Source organism: Misgurnus anguillicaudatus, chromosome 14 (assembly GCF_027580225.2).
Source record: "Misgurnus anguillicaudatus chromosome 14, ASM2758022v2, whole genome shotgun sequence".
Classification (NCBI taxonomy): domain Eukaryota; kingdom Metazoa; phylum Chordata; class Actinopteri; order Cypriniformes; family Cobitidae; genus Misgurnus; species Misgurnus anguillicaudatus.
This window is the reverse complement of record NC_073350.2, coordinates 12969812-12995250: the sequence shown is the minus strand read 5'-3', so window position 1 is coordinate 12995250 and position 25439 is coordinate 12969812. Positions and strand designations below refer to the sequence as shown.

Genomic DNA, 25439 nt, shown 5'->3' with positions numbered 1-25439 from the left:
ATTTTTGTCTTGTTTTCAGTACAAATATCTAAAAATTCTTAAATCAAGATGCATTTACTTGATGAGCAAAATTACCTAAGAAAATAAGCCTAGTTTTTAGACAAAAAATATACAATTTAAGTGAATTTGTGCTTATAACAAGCAAAAAATCTGCTAAACTGTGCATACGCAAAAATCCACGGCAAAGTCCATTATAAAAACTGTCTTTGACGTACGCACTTTTTCTTGTCTGATTGCTGCAGGTTTTTGAAAATATAAGTCATTCTTGCTGCTCGAAAAGGGTTTAAACATTGACAGGCACTCTTTTATATGTCTATGACATTAAATTGGCATTGTTTAAAGGCAGAGATCTGAAACTCCTCAGCTGCGCACAAGTTCAAGATCATTTGCGATTTATAGATTTCACATCACATGAAGGAAAGGGTTTGGCATTTCCTGCGCGTACGTTCGGTTTATGAATCACACGTACACATTTTTGATAAATGATCGTAAGTTCAAATGTAGGATGGTTTCTACACAGCATTTTATAAATGAGGCCCGGGTTTCAGGGATCGATCTGTTAAATCAAACAGCCTGCCACAACATCTCCCTTCAACAGAGTCCGTGTGTAGCCCCCTTGTAGTTTTATCAAACACCCCACACAGAGAACAAACACACACAAACACACACACACACACTAGAAATACATCACCGAGTGAGACGGTGTTACTGGTACATGGGCGAGTAGTGCCCGTTCCCGTCCTTAAAGTGTCTTAGATCGGCTCTATCGCTCTTTCTCTCAACGCCACCTGTGCAGTGATGTTAGCAAGTACTCAGAAAGAGAGGACCGAGCTCCATTTGCTCCATTAGAAAGCTATTTTAGTCCCAGGGCCGGAGATAATGCCCACGGTTTGGGAGAGACTAGCTGTTAAGGGGAAAGACTGCTGATATCTATGAGATAGAAAGCTCCATTTAGGGGGCGGAGCAGTGATTTGACCCCAAGCATGAGGCTCTGAGAGGTCTATAATATACTGAATATAACGCCCTGTGAATAACAGTCACTTTCAGACTGGTTGTTGACTCACTGGCCCCCAAATCAGCATGTCTCCGCCGCACATCTGATTCTTGGAACGCCATGCCATTTTCTTTCATGCAGGTGTTTTCTGTTTCATGCACCAGTGGATGTACCACACGTATTTCACATACTGTATATACGTTCCACTCCAGTGCATATATGTTTAAGACTTAAAAGATAAGCAAAATGATTTTTCGTAGACCCGCTGTCAGGCTTGGGGTTGTTAAAGCAACTCCAGAAAAGATAAATTAAAGCACTTCTAACCAGGCACATGTTGTACCAGGGCTTGGCAGAAATGGGGGATAATTTGACAAAGGTCTTGCCACGCATTATAAAACAGTTCTGCAATGGCTGGGGAATCAGTTGATGGAACGAATAGAATAGTTTAGCAGCATAAAATGAAAAAAAAAAACTAAATGATCTGAACAAAACCCTAAATACAGCAAAACCACAATCATGTACTCTGTACTAACCGGGAGCAAAACGTTTTTAGGGTCAGGCAATTTGCCTGTCCATACTAAATGCAGCTTTAGACAACATACTGTAATTTAAATCAGAATATAGTTGATGTTAAAGTCTATGTGAATTAGCATTTGCAACCCATTTTATGTTGGGAATGTGATGTATTTCTGAAAATATTTTCTGAAAATGTTGTAATAAAAATAATACGTTTTATTTCTAATGAGCTTTTCTTAAACCCAAAGAGCTATAAGACAGCACAATATAGATCCATAAAAGTTAAAGGGACACTCCACTTTGATGAAAATATGCTAATTTTCCAGCTCCCCTAGGATTAAACAGTTTGAGTTTTAAAGTTTTAAACTCAAAACTCTTTGGTTATTTTTTAATGCGATGCTAATGGTCTAATCAGATTTAGTGGATTATGCTAAGCTATGCTAAAAGTGGTACCGCCAGATCCGGAGATCTGCTGAATGGATCCCAAAACTGTAAACTCAAATGTTTAACTATGGGAGCTGGAAAATGAGCAAATTTTCAAAAAAGTGGAGTGTCCCTTTAAAGAAAGCCCAGATACTAGGGCTGGGACAAGACGTCGTCGTAATCGATGATGTTGACGCAAAAAATACGTTGATGCAAAAAATATGCGTCAATTCGTCAGACCCAAAATGGCGACAGAGAGTAGCAACGCAAGTGGCTCCATGCCGGTTTCACACTGCAAGCGCCCAAAAAAACACTGCACGTGTGAGCAGCGCGTGCTCGCGTAGCAGGAGCCTATTTTTGCTGCGCTGCTCACGCTCAATTAAAGTGATGGTGCTTTGTTTATGGTTTAAATGCTCGTGGATTGATGCGAAAACTTGTAATTTCACCATAAAATCATGAATGTGATGCCAAGTGTGTTTTAAACAGTCATGACTTTAAGCAATTTAACAGAAATCAATGAAATATTTAAAAACACATGTTGCCAGAAGACTGGGCTGTCATTCACCGTCTGCCCAGCACTAAATGAGTCCTCATCTATCTTAATAATCTTCAGAGAAATAGATTTATCTATAAATCTAAATGTTATGCTTATACTGTTGAAGGGAAACACGATCGACTGCATCATGCTGTCGATCACTGAGTGAAATGTTTCATTTTATCGTAAACAGATTTAATAATGTACCATGCGCTTCTTAAGTCTATAATTGTGTTTATAACTGTCATTACACAGACCAGAACAGCATGAAAGCAATGTGGATTAAACTAATCACAGTTATGAAAATGATACTGACCATCAAAAGGGGCATTGAAGAGGTTTTGCTCATAAATGCATGTAAAATAAAGTCACTTGTGTTTTTTTTCCTATTATTAAACTACACAGTATGCACTGCAAACGCTGCAAAACGTTTTATTGAATGCTACCTCTGACTAAGAAAGCATTACTTTGCACTTGTTTAGTCTTTTTTTTAAGTTTTAAGAGCAATAAACATATATTGCAATGTTAAGGAATTCATGTTTTTTTTTTCATTTATATATGTAAATCAACATGTATAAATTGCTATTAGTCAATTAATGGGGAGATAATCGAGAACCGAATCGGCCTGAAAAAATTAACTGTTAGATTAATCGATGCATCGAAAATGAATATTTAATTAACCGGGGACGTGGAGCGCAACATAGAGCGGATTGGGTGGGGTGCCACTGGAGTGAACTTCTCTGTGTGCTTTTGAATCACTGACGTGGTACTGTGATATCACACACCAATCGGCCTGCACAGCATTAGGTCAAACCTAGTCAGATCTCCAAATACCATAACTAACCAAAAAAATTAACCCACACGATCATAGTTTTCTTGATCGATCGTCAATGTCATTTCTGAGTACTCCAGTACTCGGTAACTCGTGCCCATCAATAATTTTTATTGCTAGGAGGTTGCTTTTTCATAGCTCAGGAGATATGACTGCAGTTCTCAGATGTGTTTAATTTAAATATCAACTTGGTCTCAGATGTTTCTTCTAAAATTGTTTTGGAAAAAATAAAAATAGAAACAAAGACGACTATTGTACAGAATTGGTGTTAAAAAGGTGTTAAGAACTGGAGATAAACAAGGAGTGCATTTTTTTACAGTGGATGAGAAGTGTCTTGTATTGATCTTGCATCACAAAACTGCTTTTATAATAAAGAACTATATAGATGCAGATGGGTTAATGTACTCACCTTTGACCTTCACTCTACTCTGTGCCTTGGCTGCGGTATCTGAATGAACTAAAGCGGTCACGGATTCGTGCACAGATTGTGGAATAAATAAAAAATTTAGGGTGGCTGGGCAGAACTTCAAGGGGCATAACCTACCTAGAGTATAATAGACGCTTCACGCAGGGCCTGTTACAGGTAGGTATGGCAAGGCCAGGTACTCAAAAAATGTTCATGAATTCCCATAGATCTTCTCCAAAATACAGTTTTCCCTGACTGAACCTCAAGATGCCCCACATTCAGGATACATTTTTCTCCGTAACTGTCAACAACAGTGTTCATGAAACTGTTAAATGTAAAGCTAAATTTCTCTTGCACCCAGAAGAACTGTGAAACTCTTAACATCCGCAAAAGCCCCGGCTTCCTCACATCAAACGCCTCACAAAGTGTGCTCACACCGGGTTACTATGACAACTTCAAAAGTGATGTTGTTACCAGACTGCTAGATCTGTCAGAACCACGTCAGACATAAAATTGAGATCTGAGCCAAGAGATGAAGATTCAAGCTACAGACCCGGTGAATTGCTTGTTTTCTCAAACAGAGGAATTGATTGAGTCTTTTCCTCATCAGACAAATAAAACGAGAAAGAGCAGAGAACAATAAAAGTCAACGGCGCAACAAACAGGCTGTCTGGAGAGATACCATCAGTACAATTAGAGCTGTCAACACCCTGTTTGTCAGGGCGCATGGGCTGAACATAAATAACACCTGACTGCATCATAACGCAACAATTCACTTTCATCACATTTATTGCAGATGAGCTCATACGCATGCACAATACAGCTTTTGAATTTTAGACTGCGGCTTTAAAGATGGTCTCCTGATATCAACTTTAGGGATTTATTATGCAAATCATATGCATATACAGAGGCACATTACAGCCAGGAAATGCAGCAGCATATGGCGACATGTGTTTATTGCTAAAGTATTGTTTAGTAAGTCTTCCTGTTGCAGCGATAAAGGTCATGGGTTCAATCCCAAGGAACACACATATTGATAAATTGTAAACCTTAGGATAAAGGCATACATGTATTAAAAGGGAAAGTTCACAAGACGTTTTTAAGATGTCAAATAAATCTTTGATGTCCCCAGAGTATGTATGTGAAGTTTTAGCTCAAAATATAAATATATGTTAATATTGCCACTTTGTAGGTGTGAGCAAAAATGGGTGTGTCCCATTAAATGCTAATAATAAATGGATGTGCTGTGGTTGGATAGTGCAGATTAAGGGGCGATATTATGCCCTTCTGACATCACAGGGGAGCCAAATTTCAATGACCTATTTTTTTCACATGCTTGCAGAGAATGGTTTACCAAAACTAAGTTACTGAGTTGATCTTTTCACATTTTCTAGGTTGATAGAAGCACTGGGGACAAGGGTTGTGCCGATAGACGATAGTATTGTGTATCAACGATCGGCAGACATATCTTGGACTCTTGCTCGGACCTGAATGTGCGCGTCTTGGACTCTTGCTCGGACCTGAATGCGCGCGGCTTGGACTCTTGCTCGGACCTGAATGCGCGCGGCTTGGACTATTGCTCGGACCTGAATGTGCGCGACTTGGACTATTGCTCGGACCTGAATGCGCGCGGCTTGGACTCTTGCTCGGACCTGAATGCGCGCGGCTTGGACTCTTGCTCGGACCTGAATGCGCGCGGCTTGGACTATTGCTCGGACCTGAATGTGCGCGACTTGGACTATTGCTCGGACCTGAATGCGCGCGGCTTGGACTCTTGCTCGGGCCTGAATGCGCGCGGCTTGGACTCTTGCTCGGGCCTGAATGCGCGGGGCTTGGACTCTTGCTCGGGCCTGAATGCGCGGGGCTTGGACTCTTGCTCGGGCCTGAATGCGCGCGGCTTGGACTCTTGCTCGGGCCTGAATCCGTGCAGCTTGGACTCTTGCTCGGACCTGAATGCGCGCGGCTTGGACTGTTGCTTGGGCCTGAATGCGCGGGGCTTGGACTCTTGCTCGGGCCTGAATGCGCGCGGCTTGGACTCTTGCTCGGGCCTGAATGCGCGGGGCTTGGACTCTTGCTCGGGCCTGAATGCGCGCGGCTTGGACTCTTGCTCGGGCCTGAATCCGTGCAGCTTGGACTCTTGCTCGGACCTGAATGCGCGCGGCTTGGACTGTTGCTCGGGCCTGAATGTGCGCAGCTTGGACTCTTGCTCGGGCCTGAATGTGCACGGCTTGGACTCTTGCTCGGGCCTGAATGTGCGCGACTTGGACTCTTGCTCGGACCTGAATGCGTGCGGCTTGGACTCTTGCTCTGACCTGAATGCGCCCGCCTTGGACTCTTGCTCGGACCTGAATGCGCGCGGCTTGGACTCTGGCTTGGACCTGAATGCGCGCGGCTTGGACTCTTGCTCGGACCTGAATGCGCGCGGCTTGGACTCTTGCTCGGACCTGAATGCGTGCGGCTTGGACTCTTGCTCGGACCTGAATGCGCGCGGCTTGAACTCTTGCTCAGACCTGTCCATGGATGAATTAATGGCAACAGTTTTAAGAAGGTTGCGGTCATGACGGTTTTGCCCTTGCTTCTTTTTTGTCCACCAATCAAGTGACTTATTATAAGTAGTGGGGCAGTAGTTTAATAAATGAGTAAACCACTGCCCCGCCCACCGATACTATCGTGTATCGGTGATCTCACAGGCTGACGATAGGACGATCTCAAAATGGGGCATATTGGCCAACACTACTGTGGACCTAATTATAGCACTTAAAAATGGACATGTCCCCTTTAAGATTTACAATGCAAATTATATGCCTGTATAGAGCAGCATATGCCGACCATTTTTTTGCTATTGTACAGAATGTTCTCTTTATTAGCGTTAAGGATTAGATCTAATATCCGATGCCATAGTGCATGACTGATTATATGTCTCAAAAACAGGTTTTCTGTCATGATAGGTAGCCTATTATAATAGATATTGGATGGATACAATTTGCTCCGCCAACAACAAAACCCCTTCAATCCCTGAAGCAATTATGCCACCGATCACAGGAGGGACCATATCCCGTAGTCAGGAATCTTTCATTTACAATAATTTCCGTGAAGTGAGCGAGCTACTTAAAGTCAGACAATCTACTGCTCAAGTCCAGTCATGTCTCCTCTGTTCTGGAAAACCTCTGGAGGCTGAAAGCGTTCGGTTTCTCAGGCATGGGAACTCTCATCGTCTTATGCTCCGCATGCTAATGCACGGATCAGAACGGATCAATCCCATGGTGCAATCCGCGGTGGCCGGGGCCGATTGCCGCGAGGCCTAATTGGCTTTGATCCCTTTGATAAAAAACTCGTTGTGCACCGATGTGCAATGCAAACCAAGCCAGGATCGATCTGGATGCCCACACAGTATGCTTTTCCCACCGTCTATTTAATTATTCACTCCGGCCAGCTGGCCCTTCAGGGCTTTTCCATGCGCTGTGTGTAATGTTAGAGGTACGGGTGCAGAGAAGAGGTGCATAACTGTGACAGATACTCTCTCTTTCTTTCTCTTGGAAAGGAAACTGACACCAAGTCACCAATACGTAACAAGAAGCAACATCAAATCTGTGTCTTTTTTTAGTAAGCCGCATATGTCCATATTTTACCCAACCATGAGTTGAAACAACCCAGCATAGATTAATTTAAATCCAGCGGTTAAGTTTCTTTATATTTTACCCGACCATGTGTTGAAACATCCCAGCATTTTTGTATAGTTTTTATAGTATTCAATGCTGTGAATAACACTGACTCTAGTCCTTAAAGCTGCCTTCGAATCACATCAATGGCTCAACATAAAGCCTAACACAGTGCCTTAAGACTGAAGTGTGATGTACGAGTCCCAGAACAACAGAAGTGGCACAATGCATGTGTTGGACTACCAAGGTGTCTTCAAATAAGCCCTCACTCAATGTTCAGGTTCAGATTTTTGTCTTGTCTTCCAAGCTTTTCCATTGAATGAATCTGTTTTTAGTACAGATATAGCTTTCTTTCTTCATAACCCTTGCCCTTAGCTACTGTCATGACTCTTATCTTGGCTCTGATTTTGCATCTATGTCTTCCTCTCTAGTATCTCTCTTACGCACACGCAACTCCATGTCGCATATCTCCAGCCCACGAATGCCATTTATAAAACATTCTTGTGAATTTTCAGCTTATATAAACCGCAGAGCTCTGCACAAATGCTTTCATCTGAATGATCGTCGGAGCATGTGTGAACTTTGCTTTGGAGAATTGCTATTGGCTTTTAGTTGTGACCGTGACACCTCACATTCAGTGTAACTAACAGGCAATCCTCAACGCACAGATCAGATCATCCATGAATTTGAAGCCAAAGGTACACGGCAAACCTACACACTTACTCTCTCAAGTAAAATGCGAGAAGTTGTTTCGATGATCATTTTGTTCAGCATTAATATATACAGGACATTAGCAACATTGCTTTGAAGAAAGAAGCACTTTCATGTACTTGCATCTGTGTATTGCAGAAAAAGGTTTACAAATCCTCTTTTTGTGTAAAAACAGTAATGACTATATATCTATATTTCATCTTTTAAGACATGTAAAGCAGTAAACACAGTCACTAACAGTACACACTTATTTCAATCCCACAATGAGTCAAAAAGACGAATCTAGATCGTTCCATTGAAATTAATGAGATTATGTCGCTTTGCTACTGCTAGTCGCTGCAAATGTGAATGCGGCTTTAGCTGGCCCCTCGCATTCGCTCCGCCCCGTCTTTACTCTGCGTTTTAAGTGCGTTAATCAATCCACTGTCTCGCAGTGAGGAATGAACCTCAGAAGGGAACAAGGTTTATGTATTTATTGCTATTTGCTATGACATCTGCATATGTGCATTTTTCTTACTATAAATGCAGTTTATATAATGTGACACTGGAGCAATACAATACAGTTTCCTTTCCACTGTAAAGTTTTTGGTCTGTTCATCCCAAGTTGGCGGCGATGCGGTGTTTCACAGTTCTGTATGTGTATCTACATGGGGCAGCGGCAGACGAAATCAGGATATCAAAAAGAAAAAGAAACAGAAGATAAGGCAAGACGAGGCGAACAACTAGTCACCAAGTTTTTTAAAGAACAAGGTGATTTACGTTCCCTGTTTTGTGTTATGATTCTGACACGAAGTCAGCCCTTATAAGCTGTTTTAAGTAAAGAGGACATTTCACAAGACTTTTTTTAAGACGTCAAATAAATCTTTGGTGTCCCCAGAGTGCATATGTGAAGTTTTAGCTCAAAATACCATATAGATAATTTATTATAACGTTAAAATTAGCACATTGTGGGTGTGAGCAAATGAGCTAATCTCTGTACTAAATGGCAGTGCCGTGGTTGGATAGTGCAGATTAAGGGGCGGTATTATCCCCTTCTGACATCACAACAAGGGAAGCCAAATTTGAATGGCCTATTTTTTCACATGCTTGCAGAGAATGGTTTACCAAAACTAAGTTACTAGTAGGTGTGGGCGATATTACCAACATTTTCTATTACGATAGGATTCATTTTATATTATGATAACGATATGTATCACGGTAGAGGTTTTTTTTATGTTTTAATGAGTTTTTTATGTTATTAAAATCTTTAATACCATAGAAATGTTTATAATTCTCACAAAAAACTTAAAGAAGATAAAAACACAACTCAAGCTCTCTGAAGATAAACAGTCAATGATAAAGTAATGAATATACATAATTGTATTTATGTATGTATATACAGTATATGTTTTATTTAACAGTCCCTCCAGAAAAACGCAATTGTGCGATTGCGCGATATATTGCATAATCAGCCAAACTCCGCATATTTATGCGGGGCTGCATTTTTCCAAATACAACGCACTTTCGCCGCATTAATTACATATTTCCGCACACAAAATATGCGGGGCTTGCATGATTTCATAATCTCCGCACTTTCGTAGCAAACAGTCACATATATATTAGCAGAAAGTTGAAAAATGTTGCATTTACTTCCCAAAAGCGCAGCCGTGTCCTCTATTGCCATGGGAACGTTATGAAGTGACGTGATTATGTGACGTGAACATCATTGCAGCTTTTGCAAGTTTCCGCAATTTTTGCAAGTTCCGCAATTTTCGCAAATTCCCGCAATTTCATCGCATAAATTGCATAAATATCCCGCATATTCCATCGCATTTTTTATGAAAACGTGCCGCAAAATCAAGGATTTTTGCCCGCAACAATCACAAAAAAACTCCGCGTTTTTCTGGAAGGACTGATTTAAGGTAGAAAAGTGATTTAGTCAAGAGCAGTAAGAGATTTTCTCTTAATGCTGTTTTATGAGTGACAGACAGAGCAAAATTAGGTAACTTCCCCTTTAAGACCAAAGTCTGGACCCTATATTACACATGCATTTTCTCTTTTAGCGGTTCACTTTCTCTTAAGCTCTAACTGGCCGTGTTTATGAGGATACTTGCAAAGACGGGAATCTTGATGCATATGTGTATTTAAGGCTAATAAAGCGGGAAAAATGCTCACGAGCTTAATGAGCAGCGGTCGCGCGACTTGCGCGCTCCTCACAGAAAGAAAGACCACGCGCATCGGAGCGTGACGTGGCCGCGTAACCTCAATAGAGACGATAGTCCAAAATCTTTTATTTTATCGCCCATCCCTAGTTATTGAGTTGATCTTTTCCACATTTTATAGATTAATATAAGCACTGGGGACCCAACTATAGCACTTAAACATGGAAAAAGTCAGATTTTCATGATATGTCCCCTTTAACGTATAGCTCGTATAAGCTAATTAACATAAATTAGCTATTCTATCAGTAACACACACCAATGTTTTATAGGCGGTATTGTTTCGTCCCGTATCCCGCTGGTAAAAAATACAGATATATGGGCGGCAGTGGTCGAGTGGTTCATGTAGGCTGTCTAAAAATCGGAAGGTTGGTGGTTCAATCCCCGGCTCCACCTGACCAAGTGTCGAGGTGTCCTTGAGCAAGACACCTAACCCAAGTTGCTCCCGACGAGCTGTACGGCACCTTGCATGGCTGACACCGCCGTCGGTGTATGAATGTGTGCGTGAATGGGTGAATGTGAGGCAATATGTAAAGCGCTTTGGATGGCCATTGGTCTATGAAAGCGCTATATAAATGCAGTCCATTTACCATATTACCAAAATTTGATATACCGCCCAGCCCTATGGATAGTAACCGTTTAACAAAAGCAATCGAGTCACTAAGGGTCATAATGTGAAAAAAGTCACAGTTAAAGGGCAGGCACTTTGGTAACAACGTCTTTCAGCTCTGAGTTTATTCCTAGCGTCTTCTCTTCTTCCATCTTATGCTTAATGTTCATCAGTTTTATCCAAGCACATCTTTCATTTATGCATCTAGACTCTTTCACACTTGAATTGGACCTTTGATATAGAGAGGGATTAGATTTACTCCTACACGCTCTGCGCGCTACTTTTCTACTACTGCCGAATTTAAAAAAAAATTGAAGCGCTTAAAATGAATCCTTTAAAATGCTGAACTAAAGGCTTCAGGGGTACAGAAGATCAGCTTGAGCCCTTAACAAACAGCTCGTTGTGATCTTTCACCCCACAAGCAGACCTGTGTCCTCAGCGACAGAGCTGAATCTCCACCACAGCTTCACAAGTAAGTGAGAATTTCATATAATGGCTATTATTCTCAAGCTTCAATTCGATGCAATCTCTGAAAAAAAAATCTCTTTATAAAGTGCTCAAAATCCCAAAAAGTGACCTCACAATGGTTTGCAAAAAGCAGATATGGTCAGAGGAAATTGTGGAGTTGATCCAAACAAAAGAAAAAATGTCATCACGTCTCAAACCTCACCGGTGCTCAACAGCTGTACCCACCAGCATGTTCTGTCTTGGCAAGTAAATTCTTTCTAATACAGAGAAACCGAATGCTGCTAATTCATCATCACGCTATGGGGAACAGCGCAACGCCTCACACTATGAGCTCTGTCAGGGAACATATGTTGCCAAAATGAACCCCAGCATCAGTAGATATGATTCACACAGCCAAAATGACGTGTGTTTATAAGCTGATTACTATAGAGGCATTATCAGTACAGGCCATATTCTCAGCCTCAACCAAAAAACAATCGATTTGAAGTTAATGAACCATTTTACATTAGTGTACCATGTGGTACACCTCAGATACATTTGGATTAGTTTTTGTGTTAATTGAATAGGATTAATATAAATGATACAATATGCAAAAAAATTGGGAATTGTGTGGCATAGGAAACATTGTGTGCAGTCATTGTATTAAATGAGATTTATATTATTCTTTCTTTAAACAGTTGAATAGTTTTGATGGGAAATAGTTAAATATTTATTTACTTTGCTAAAAAATAATTAAAAAATAACAAAATTGATAAGTGGCTTTGCTCAAACTGACAAACAAGTGATTCAATCTGACTCAGTTTGTTCACTGATCAATATCATGACGCACATGATAAAACGTAAGTGAATGAGATTTTTTGTGTCCAAAACCATTGACCTGTTCACTCACTACATATTGAATGTTAGATAGTTTTCTATATGATGGAAGAGTGGTCCTAAATTTGTACATTTAAAAAGATAGAAATGCCAATTGCGAATGTAATTTGGATCAGGTTTGTCTTTAATTTCTGTGACTTAAAACAGATTTAAGATAAGCCAAAAAGCTTTCATGATTTTATGCTCAAGACAAACAAAATCTGCAGATGGAACAAGACAAAACTTTAATTAGAAAAATTCAAGTGCAACTTTGATGTTCTGTTAAATCTTGTTGTATAATATTAAGATATTTGTATAGATATTTAAAAAAGAATTAGACAAAGACGTAAGATCGGAGCCAATAGTGTAGTGGACAGTGGTCCGACATATGGTGCTCGGACAGTTCTGGCGACCCGAGTTCCGAATCCTGGCTCAAGGTCCTTTGCTCATCCCATACCCCTCTCTCCACCCTGTACTTTACTGTCATCTCCTTAAATACTGTCTATCAAATGAAGGCAAAAAAAAAAAAACATACTATTTAAAAAAAGAATTTTGCAGTCTGGATGATCATTCTTACAAAATCAATACTTGAATCTAAACTAATCAACTATAAGGTATTCGAGCTTGCGAAGATGACTAAATACGCTGTATCATGTGTGCCAGGTCAGTAGATGGCGATGTTACATTGTAAAGAAACACTACATGCCTGTGTGTGGATACACATTCTTCTACAAAGCAATAAATACAAACGATTGACAGTAGCAGAGCGACACAATCTCATTCATTTCAATGGAAGCTTGCCGAAAGTGACCGTTGGTGACCGTATGGGCGTGTCCAGCGACGCAAGAAAGTTAAGAAAAGTTTAACTTTATGCAAATGATAAGTGAATTTCAGGAGCGACTACCAATGGGAGCAAAGCAGTGAAGTTCATGTCACCCGTCTCTCGTCAGTTACTGGAGTAGATGTTACTCATTTGTTTATGACAATATTTAGACACGCCTCATTGAAAGAGCGAGGCGACACACGGTGATAACGTCGCTGGCTGTCTGAATGGGGCATAATACGGCGAAAGCATCGAGCAGTTTTGTTTAGACAGACGATAAGGAAAGTCTATTATTACAATTAAGCCCAGACAAATCGATAATTACCTAATGCTGGGTTTTTTCAACTCATGGTTGAGTAACAACAAGGCTATGTTTATGAAAATGTTTATGAAAAAAATTCATGTATTGCTGTCAAAAATATCCAGCTTACACGGATTCGCAAAGATGACTAAATACGCTGTATCACGTGTGCCAGGCCAGTAGATGGTGATTTTGCATTGTAAAGAAACACTACATGCCTGTCACTGTGTGGATACAAATTCTTCTACAAATCAATGAATACAAACAATTAAGACGGCGAAGACATCGAGCTGTTTTGGTTAGTCAGACAATGAGGAAGGTCTATTATTAAGTAAGCCCGGACTATAAAGCAATACAATTTTGTAAACTGTGTAGGAGACGGGTTATAAACTCATGCCTATAGACTGAATTAACACAATGCCCGCGACTGCACCGGTATCAAATATATGTGTATGTAGTTTACAGAGACGACAAGGCATCAATATCCAAAACTTACGCTCTGAAATCTCTTCAAATGTTTGTTCAGCGAAATGCAATATGCTGCTTTTTTTTAAATTAGCTGAGTTTAAACGCAGTCATGTCAAAACATTTTCATATGCCAGTATGTTAATAATAACTTATATGTGTCTGGAGGGTCAATTTAAACATGGGAAACCATGTTACCAATTAGTCTGCCATGACGTGACGTTGTAGAGACCAACTGAAAGGGAACCGGTTGTGTCGTGGCAAAAACACATTTTACCATAACCATTCGTGCTATCAAAAAAATTTGAATTGCTCCTGGAAGTAGGCAAATTGCCTTTTTTGACAATATATGGTTTATTATAGTAGCTTGCTTTCCATCAGCCAATCACTGCTGTTTTCGTGGAGAGCAGAAGGGACAATTTAAACAGTGAGTTACAGAGCATGTTAGGTTAGCGAGCACCAGATTTAAGTTCAGTTTATTTATATTTTTGTATATTTAAAGTCTATTTTCAAACTCACAACATACAAGAATGATCAATAATTGAAATTTATTTTGGCAATTTATTTTCAGAAAAAAATTATACCTTGCACTTGATGATAGCACATTGTGACAGTAAAAAAATAAACTTTTTGCTTCAGGTTCTAAAGGGTTAAGAACATTGTCTGATGAACAAGTAAAAAAAGAGTTAATTTTGTGTGAACATACAGAGAGTACAGCTGGTTACCTGTTTACTGTAAATAAATTCTTACATATATTGGTTGATTTTCATCCACATGCATTTTGGTAGTGGCTCATGAACACACGGCACAAAAAGACTCAAATCAAAATGAAGAAAAGTCAGGTTCTGCACTGGCATGGCAACCATGACAAAGAAATTGAACAAATTGCATGAAGTTATTTACGGCTTCTCAGCCACATCCTTCAGAAAAACTAATAAAAAGCTCCGGCCAGCCATACCCAACAGTTATTTGTGAGAGGCTGAGTCAAGATTGACAATTGGCTTGTGTCTGCACATGCTAGAGTACTGGAAACAAGGGTCAAACCTCTGAGGACCACAAAAATCAATGTTCGCGGTGACCAAAACAATCCGGGCTCTTCTAGTTCACAATTGGGGATTTCTTAAGCACCCACCTCTCCATGATGCTTAAAGACCCAAATTCCTGTTGGTGCTCCGGGGAAATCACATACTTGGATTCCTGTGGCTTTTGGGTTGTAAATCAATTTAATCATTTAATTATGATTAGCCTGATAATTTTACCACAGCAAACGTGTTCATGTATTCAGTTAATTTTGCAGGAAAGAAAACTAAATAACGGGCAGGCATAATAACAGGGTTCAGCATTTTATGAGGATGAGACTCATAATACTCATCTCACTCACACATAAAAGTGTACTTTAAAATATATTAGAAATACCAACACAGAATTTTATTGCAATGATTCAATAAAAGAAAAAATGATCCACACTTTACAGGCGTAATCTTATACAGAATGTGTAGGCATGTTTCGTCACTGGTCTGGTCATTAATCATCTGTTGGTGTAATCTATAAAAGACAGTATTTTTTGGGGTGATATTTCTCTTGTTAAACTTAAATGATGACAATATTTTACCACCACACAAAACATTGCAAATGACTTGTGTGAACCCTCCATCTGAGTTTTATTTATACAGGACATTGTCGATTTACTATTAAACCAATCCTTGCCAGAAAAACACAATTTTTGTGATTGTTGCGGGCAAAAATCTTTGATCTTGCGGCACATTTTCTTACTGCGATAGAATTTGCGAATATTTATGCAATTTTATGCTATGAAATTGCGGAAACTTGCCAATATTGCAGGAACTTGCAAAAACTGTTTTCAGCTTTTGCAGCTTTTCATTGATGTTCAGGGGACATGGCTGCGCATGTGTGAAGTAAATGCAACATTTTTCAACTTTCGGCTAAGATATTTATGACTTTTTGCTACGAAAATGCGAGGATTGTGAAATCATGCAAGTCCCGCATATTTTGCGAGCAGAAATCTGCAATGTATCCAGCAAAAGTGCGGCCTTTTTAAAAAATGCGGCCCTAACATAAATATGCAGACTTTGGCTGATTATGCATTGAATCATGCGATCGCATAATCACGTTTTTCTGGAGGGACTGTTGAACAGCACATATTGGGACAATGTTTCAATTGTAGCCCCAATTAATGAAATCAAAATCACATTAAACTAAATGAAAAAGTTGCATTGTCAAATTGAATAAATGAGTTAACACAGCCTATGAAAATATTAACGCCTTTAATAATGCCGAATTAATTGCACGCGTAAACTCTGACAGCCCTACCAACCTGAATTTGTACGTATTCTACTGATTGGCAAATTCATACAAAGTGAATGGCTGGGATATTTTTAACCCCTGCTGGGTAAATATTGGAAAGTACACAATGCTGGGTTAAAAATGACCCAATTCTGGGTTCAAAATTATGTTTTGTTGGGTTGTTGTTATGCAACCATGGGTTATAATAACCCAGGGATGTGTTCTGTTCAATATTTACCCAGCATGGGTAAAAAAATGTATTTTAATATAATAAAATAAAATAAGAATTGCATTGCAAAAGGTCATGGGTTCGATCCCAAGAAACACACATACTGATTAGATGTATGACTTAATTGCACTGTGAGTCGCTTTGGATGAAAGCTTCTGCCAAATGCATAAATGTAAACCCCACGTCAATGGGTTGTACAATCAAATTTATACGAATTAGCCACATCATAAAATATTGTACGAATTGCCATGAGATTGTGTTGGCCGTACAGTACACTGTCAGGTAAAAATGGTCCCTAGCCTCATTAGCTGTGTTTCCATTGCAGATTTGCGCAAAACTTTAGCTTTATTTTCTAAATGTCGACAAAAGACTATTGCACAATGACGGCGTTTCCGTTAATCGATGATATGCGACCGAACAACCCAATATCACAAAATTACGTACCTAAAGTCACGTAAATAATTGAGTTTTTTCCGTGACACTGACACGTTTTTCCGCCTTTTTGCATGAACATGTCACACATTTCTGTTTACGTGTCATTGTCACGTATTTGTTACTGAACTGTTTTGTCCTATTTTCTTACCATTGACGTTTCGCATCCTTACCCAAACCCAACTCTAATCCTAATGCCAGGCGACAATGGTTTAAAAATCATAAAATATAAAAAAATAAATTATGAAAAAAGGTATAAACCAATACTTAAAGTGACAGCCTAACGCAAACACCAAATCTAACCCTAAACCGAAGCATCAATGGGTTAAAAATAGGACAAAACAGTTGAGTAACAAATACGTGACAATGACACGTAAACAGAAATACGTGACATGTTCACACAAAAAGGCGGAAAAACGTGTCAGTGTCACGGAAAAGACTCACAAATTTATGTGACTATAGGTACATAATTTCATGATACAGGGTTGGACTGAAACATAGTTTTTCCTTTTGCAATAAGTTGACTGATGTTGGTATGTTTACAAATATCACATCAATCGCACGACACATTATTTTTATCTGAAGGAGACAGAGTATTATCCAAATATTAACGCCAAGGAAAGTCCTTTATACATAGAAGCGGCAATGTATAGGTGTTTCTTGGAGGTAAGAATACATTATTTTAAATAAATAGAGATGTAGGAGTGTTATCCAAACATTATTGGCAAGGAAAGCCTACTTGGGAGCAAACACATACTGAGGTGTTTCTGAGAGGTTTTAGCACATACCGTGTAATCTTCAAATAATAATTTTTGTGACTTACTTGCATCAGATGACCTGAAAATGCGAATAAACTGTTTCCATTGCAGTTTTGCGAAATAAACAGTTTTACGAGCACAAAAACTTTTTTGCGATATATGGGAGTTTTGCGAAAATGACATGTTTCCATTAGCCGTATTTTCAATTCGCAATGTCAATTTGCGCAATTTAAATGGTAATGGAAACGCAGCTAGCATAGCAGCACCCTTTCAAAAACTACCTCTTTGCACCTAAAGGGTTCATATTAGTACTTCAAAGGTACATATATTGATACCAAATGTATACAGTACATATCGGTACCTTAATAATACATATTAGGAGGTTTTTAAAGGGTACTGCCCGAGTGACAGCAAGGGACCATTTTGAACCATTTTTCAGTCAGTACGTGTTGATCATTTTTCTTGTTTACATCCTCATCGCTGCAGTGGACCGCACACGGCTGGCAGATTGTCTCCTGAATATGTTGTTTTTCATCCGAGCGACTGCAGAATGTGGGCAGACTGTCGACACCGCTCACCTCAGGGACACAATCTTTGTATCACTGCTTCAAATTCTTTCTCGGTTTATCAGACCAGCTGCAGAAAGACTCGAAAGTTTCAAAGCCACCCACTCTGTGCAGTATTTAGCAGAGGACGGCACAAATCAAAGAAGATTTTAGGGGTTGAAATGGAAGCGATGCCACCTACCCCACAGAGCGTCATAGTCCACCATCCAGCAGCCAGCCGGCAGAGAGACGGTTTAATGTAGCAGAAAATAAAGCCACAGTTCATGAAACTCTCGGGGGACTGTAAATGGCACGGCAGAGGCTTTCAAGGACTATTCTGTAATATGAAGTCCTGTGAGATGCTAGAATACACCATTTGATCAATTGAAGTAACTTTGTGGTTAGATGTAACCAGTAGGTTGTAGGTTCAAAGAAATTGAAACCCTACTGACTTCACAGTTACAACAAGCAAAGCTTAAATAAGAAAAGCACACATCAAGAGGGCAATCTGATGTTGGCGTGATGGCTCGCCCAATCTGTGATCAGTCAGCAATGCTCCTGATAAAGAAAACAGATGTTTGACATCTCCGTTGTCAAAAGCGCTTGAAAAGTCTCGATCTATGTGCGGTGTAATCTGGCTTTCTTGTTATCCCCCTACAGTAATCCCATTCTTATCTCACACGCCCTGAACAAGAGAAAATGCGAGATTTTTTTTTCAACATGTTTCTGATGGCTCATCATCATGACAGGGATTTTAATGAGAGAACCGGTAATTGCTCTAAAATCACAGTAATTACAAGAAAAGACAGGCCGTAAATTTTATTTTTACCAGAAGCCGTGGAAGAAGAGTGATTCACCATATCTGAGAAGTCTGAGGAGCAGGCAGGAGGGGGAATTGGGTCTGAGAGATTTGTCCCCAGGTACCTCCTGACATTTCACAGTAAAGATTCTCTATATTGTGATTGGCTGTTTGAAGCAATCAATCATCTTTTAATTACACCCCACACAGCATTTCAAAGCAAAGAGGAATCTTTGCATGTTAAAAAAAAGCTTGTATGCCTGCTAGGGTCACTGTTTCATTACAATGTATTTGCTAAAACACACTATATACAGATCAAATATTTACTGTACTGTATCAAAAAAGATCAAACCACAGGTGTACACCCCAGATATCAAAACATCAAAGCTTACACCTGATCTCTCAAAAGCACAATTCTTCAAATACATTTTGACACAAGTTTGATTGATCTTACCAACTTTCCTTTTAAGTGCTTCACAAAGATGCTGAATAATTTAAAGGATTAGTCAACTTTATAAAAAAAATCCAGATAATTTATGCACCACCATGTCATCCAGAATGTTGATGTCTTTCTTTGTTCAGTCGGGAATAGGTTATGTTTTTTGGGAAAGACATTCCAGGATTTTTCTCGTTTTAATGGACTTTAATGGACCCCAACACTTGGCAGTTTTGGTGCAGTTTGGAGTTGCAGTTTCAAAGGACTCCAAAAGATCCCAAACGAGGCACAAGGGTCCCATCTAGCGAAACGATTTTTGGCAAGAAAAATAAAAAATATGCACTTTTAAACCACAACTTCTCGTCTTCCTCCGGTCGTGTGACGCGCCAGCACAACCCTTACGTTATACGTCATCATTTTGAGAGGTCACGGATGACGTATGCGAAACTCCGCCCCAGTGTTTACAAGTGTTGAGAAAGTGGACCGTTCCGACGTTGTTGTATGTTGAATGATACTAATTAATGTCTTTGTGTCAGTTTATTGTTTAAAATGGTACGTAAATGTTCTTTTCATATATGTAACACGTGACCTTTCGACGCCATTGCGCAATTACGTGAGGTCGCACTGGTGCACACAGCCGGAGGAAGACGATAAGTTGTGGTTTAAAAGAGCATTTTTTTTGCCAATAATGGCCCTTATGCCTCGTTTGAGATCGTTTGGAGTCCTTTGGAGCTGCAGTTTTGGGCTGCATTGAAGCTGTTGGGTGTTGGGGTCCATTAAAGTCCATTAAAATGAGAGGGGTCCTGGAATGTTTTCCTCAGAAAACATGGTTTCTTCTCGACTGAACAAAGAAAGACATCAACATTTTGGATTACATGGTGGTGAGTGGGTTATCTGGATTTTTTTTAAGGAAATGGACTAATCCTTTAATGAGTGCAATTATATTAAACCCAGGACATGTTCCCAAGCTTGCCAAGCTCTATACGAGGTGTTAAACAGACATGATTACAGATTGTCATAGAGTGGTTTGCATTATAAAGAACATTAATATTTACATTTACAGAAGCGACTGCATGAATTTGTAATGTAGTACTAGTATAAATATTGCATGAACAGAAATGATGGCAATCTACTAACATGTTGGCATAACTTAGAATAGGGTCAGCCACAGTACAGTACAGTAGGAATAAGTTTGGCATTCCCCGAAAAACAAATATTGTGGATGCAATTTCATGTCCACAGTCTAAAGCTCGGCATTATCATGGCATATGCACAAAATAAACACGGCACATCTTAATGATAATAAAAGAGATTAAATCATGACCCACGCTCCAAACCACAAAGCTTTCATTTAGCTTACAAACCACAAGACCATCAGAAGAGCGGTCAGATTTAATGAAGTCTATTGGCTGGAATACAAACTTGGTGAAATCTATTATAGATTAAATCTGCTGATCTCTCGGTCAACACATATATGTGACAAGAATGTCAATTCAAGTGTCCAGCGTAAATGAGTGTTATACTTCACAAAACCAATAGGATCACGTGTGGGTCACCTCTTCTGGGTGAAATATGTCAATCATTATGTTTGGCCTTACTGCCTGAGGTCACGTCCGAACTCACTAATGCATTCAACAACCCGTAGCCTGTCAACCTTATAACCCTTATAATGACATGCTATAAATACACACAAATATTCACAGGAATTCATATGTAGTTTACGAGCGGGCTATGAATTCGTACGAAGTAGAGATGTACCGATTTTAATTTTTTCCACCAATACGGATAGCCGATTATTCAGAGTTATATCTGCTGATACCAATGCCGATACCGATTGTTTGGTGGTTATTATAACTTTCATTAAAACCCGTAAACTGGTGCTGTCCCGTGAGTGGGACACCTAAGTTAACTTCAATATTTTTCATGTAAATATTAATCTATCACGACAAACTATATATTGTTGAAAAGGTCTAAGAATGTAGTTTTCATATTTCAAAACCTTTTAGCAGTAATAATAATGCAGTAACTGTAATTTATTCATTTGTGACAAGAGTATGCAGCGAACCTCACAGCAAACCAATACAAACCTCTGATTTTTGATAATTTTATGTATTAAATAAATAAAATAAATTGCATTTTTTTATTACAAATAAATGTAAACTGCTATAAAAAATATAAATTTTTACCTCCAGACACTTTCGTAAAAAAAACGTTAAAGTGTCTTTTTTAAAACAAGACCAAAATTAGGCTTCTAGACCAAAAAAATAGCCAGAGTTATATTAATTTGAAGGTGTACATCACCTTTTTCACCGCCGCCCACTCAAAAAGGGCTGCGCCATTTAAAGGGTTAACTAAAATGTTATTCATTCATATAATGACCATGAATATTGAACATTAAACTAGTAATATTTCTTTACATTTTCTATACACAGCGCTCAAATTCATTACATTTTCCTGTTTTCTTTTGATTGACAGGATATATCAGCCATTACAATCGGCTGATTTTAAACTATCGGCCGATAGAGTGAAAAATTGTTTTTATTGACCGATACAGATTTATTGCCCGAAATATCGGTTCATCTCTAGTAACTGTGGGTTTACACCAAACACAAAGCGTGCAATCGCATCGCGTTGTTCGCTCTAGATTACTCGCAGGATTTAACTTTGTGCCACGCGAATTTTTCGCTCGAGTTGAATATTTTTAACTTGAGCGAAGACGCTTTTGGGGCGTATAGCGCGTGTTTTCACAGCAAACGCGCCACCCATATTGCGTCATTCGGATCGCCCCACGCGAGGATGCGTCTGATCGCGTCTTTGCGTTAACTTTGTATGTTATCTGCTCGCGCAAATCGTTGAACTCACATCTGGTGTAAACCCACAGTAAGAAGTGAACCGTAAAAGCGTATGATTATTAGTGAATAAAACGAATAATGAAACCTCTCCCCTAACCCCAACGTCATGGGGCAAAAGCAAATTGTACAAAATTCGTACAAAAATGTACAAATGTGGCCGTACAAAGTACTACGAATTATTAGCCATCTCGTAAAATACGTACATATTTCAGCATTATATATATGTATGAGCTAGGTATATATAAAAACATAAAGTGAACGTTAATCATAATTTGTGCCTAAAGAAATCAAATAGATGCACAGAACCCTGCTACAGTACATTATGCCAGTGGGAAATATTTCATAGCACCTATTAAAGAATGAAGAAGAAGAAAATAAAAATGCTACTGTAGAGATGTATTAAGACTTTTAAAATGAGTGTCCTGGAGTTTCGCCGATAGATTTCGCACTTATTATTCATTGGTATTTTGACTTGCTGTGTATCCTCAGAGGGAGCTACAAATCAATACTGTCCACTATTTATTAATGATGTGCTAGCAATAAATGCAGGGGTGGAGGGAAAAGAATGAATGGTCCACAGGTGCGGACATCCATAAATCACAATGCACAAACGTCTTTCTCTTCTTCTTCTTTTATCTGGAGGTTACTTCAAATCAAGACAAATCACCGTGGCATGAAATAATTGCGCTCCTTTTCCATTTAGATTAAATTAATCACCTCTCGGGAAACTAACCCGTAAGTATCATCAGCATTGTACACATGAATTCAGATTTGATTTTTTTAGACTGCTACTTCCATCATGCCACTTGATCTCATGAATATGCATGTGGGTCAATCAATGGGACATTACTGATATGTAAATCAGGGCAGTCACCTTTATAAAGCTGATCAGCTCTGTATTTTGAAGTTTCTCTTATATTGTGCGATCTTGGGATGTTGGGATGCAAGGATATTTTATGTGCTGTTTATGATAAGGACTGTAAATGCCACGTCTTAAAGAAAGGTCAGTGCTGAATGAAAAAAATGCAACTAAAAATGAAACAATGCCATATAATTTACATTCTTTTTTTGTTATAAACTATTTATACAGGCAAGAGAGAGGCAATCAATCAGAATTGCAAGTACTCGATAGAGACAGATGCTTTGAGCTTCTCTTCAATACTGTATATACAGTCTGTTTAGCCTAGGGTGAATATCAACTCATAAAGAATAAATATAAGAAAACAAATAAGAGCACACTGTGTATGTTTGAGCATCTCAACATGCATATTTTGAGTTAGAAACAAAGTTTTGTTTATTAAACAATCTTTCGGTGCATTTTTTATTAGTTTTTTCACAATATGTTTGCTATCCCCGTTAAAAATGTCAGGTGGTACAACCTATCATTTTCTATTTGCCAGTTAAGTTTTAATGCACTGCCAGTGTCATGCAGATTGTTTATTTGTTTCATAGTGGCATTTAAAATTATAATCCTGAAAATAGTGTACAAAAACTTTACCCTTTAAAACTTACATTTGAGAGCTATAAATTAAAGAACAATAATTTTACAAAAATTATAATAACAATTAAAGACATCCTTATCTTGTAATTACTCAAATTAAATATTTTTTTTAATTATTAGCTTATTAAAATTATTTAGTTTAATGTTTTTATTTCTTTATTCGTAGCAGTTGCACCCTTTACCTTTCTGGTTGCACCACCTGACTACTGCAATGAATTTACATTTAACAGACTTACTTGAATGCTGCTATAAGCTTTTGCCTGTGATATTAAATTCATAAATATACTTTCCAAATACAATTTAAATGTGCTTGATAAAATTGCATTTTTTTCTAGTTTTACACTGGTTGTACCACCTGACATAGATAGTGTACCATCCTACCCATTACATTAAAGTAGCCTAGTTTTTTTCCAGTATTTTAGAGAAATCTCAAATGTATGCCATTTCATGTTCGTGTTCTTGTGCATTAACTGTTAACAGTTACAACTTTTGGTTTAAAAAAAATCGTAATTAGGTATTAGTCAATGTTGAAATAACGCCGAAGGATTGTTTATTGTCAGTTAATGCATTAACTAGTGCTAATAAATACAACATTGTTGTATATTGTTATCATAAATCTATATCTACTTGTCTGTAAGAGCAGGAGAGCTGCATTTGGAAAAATCAATAAGAAACTGTGGGTCAAAACCGCATATCATCTACACGTTTGTCATCCACATTATGCAAGGCTGAATTAAAGTGAGGAATTATTCAACAGTTTTAACATTTTAAACAATCCTCGGCATCTATTATTCATGCATACCTTGCATTCAGTCGAGGTGTCCCCACCCATAACCAAAACTTCCACATGCAGCTCTCGATAGAAAATTCACTTCATGGTGCAAATTAACCACATATCACAAATAACCGCATCGAGTGTAGCTGTATAACAAATATCACAGGCAACATATAAACACTCTATTTCATCAAAGTGCCATTCCTGCAAATTCTAAATGAGAAAGTTTTTGGAGAACTTCCGTGCGTAAAACAACCGTATCAATAGGCAGAAAAGAGATTGCATGGTTGCATATTCTGATGCGCAGGCTCTCTTCATCATCATCATCTTACCTGCACGATACTGTGATCTCCACTTTGGTGGCGGGGATGTTACCCGTTAACGGGTCGAACTCATAGACCGATGCCATGTCCTCCAGTTTGTCCATGATGTCTCCGTCCATGAGCGCGCGGGGCTCGGGGCAGTTCCACGGCTCGCGCAGCCTGGCCCCGCGGACGCTTTCACGGTCCCGCTCGGACCAACTCGGAGTTAACAGGGCCAGGGTATTAATAAAAAGATCCCACCACAACTCGAGAAAACTTGACTGGGGTGTAAAGTCGGGGGAAAGTCGCTTGAAACTGTGGTGAAGGATCACGCTTCAGGGTGGATGCTCAGCTGCCGTTCATCACGAGAGAGACAGAGAGGAATCTAGTGTGCACATCAAGTGCTCTACATGTGCACGCGTTAAGAGCATCCAGCGCTCTCCAGCCCTACCCTACTATCTTTAACACGCCCATGCGTACCACAGCTCTCAACAATGCACTAAATATAGGCGATTTGCATACAGCGGTCGGTGTGAATGAGACAACATGAATAATAATAAGAGACGAATCGAAATTCTGTCAAATGCATCTTAATGCGCGAGATATTACAACAATCATCGGGAAAATCAATCATTTTGTCATGGAGAACAGCAGTTTAAAACCCTCCTAACCACGGTTAAATGGCATATAACAGCGTTTTATTCTGATGA

At 39.1% G+C, this 25439-nt stretch overlaps 1 protein-coding gene across 2 annotated transcripts in view; it reads right to left on the bottom strand.

The window, feature by feature from the left end:
* The window catches only part of cpne5b (copine Vb), a 176922-nt gene extending 151728 nt beyond the window's left edge, over positions 1–25194 (bottom strand). The window contains exon 1 of one of the 2 annotated variants that reach the window (XM_073875906.1): positions 24760–25194. In XM_073875906.1, coding sequence (XP_073732007.1) covers positions 24760–24869 — 110 coding nt within the window. In that variant the 5' untranslated portion in view covers positions 24870–25194. The remainder of the gene's footprint in view (positions 1–24759) is intronic. The other variant, XM_073875907.1, reaches the window with a different exon arrangement.
* Positions 25195–25439: the final 245 nt, after the last annotated feature.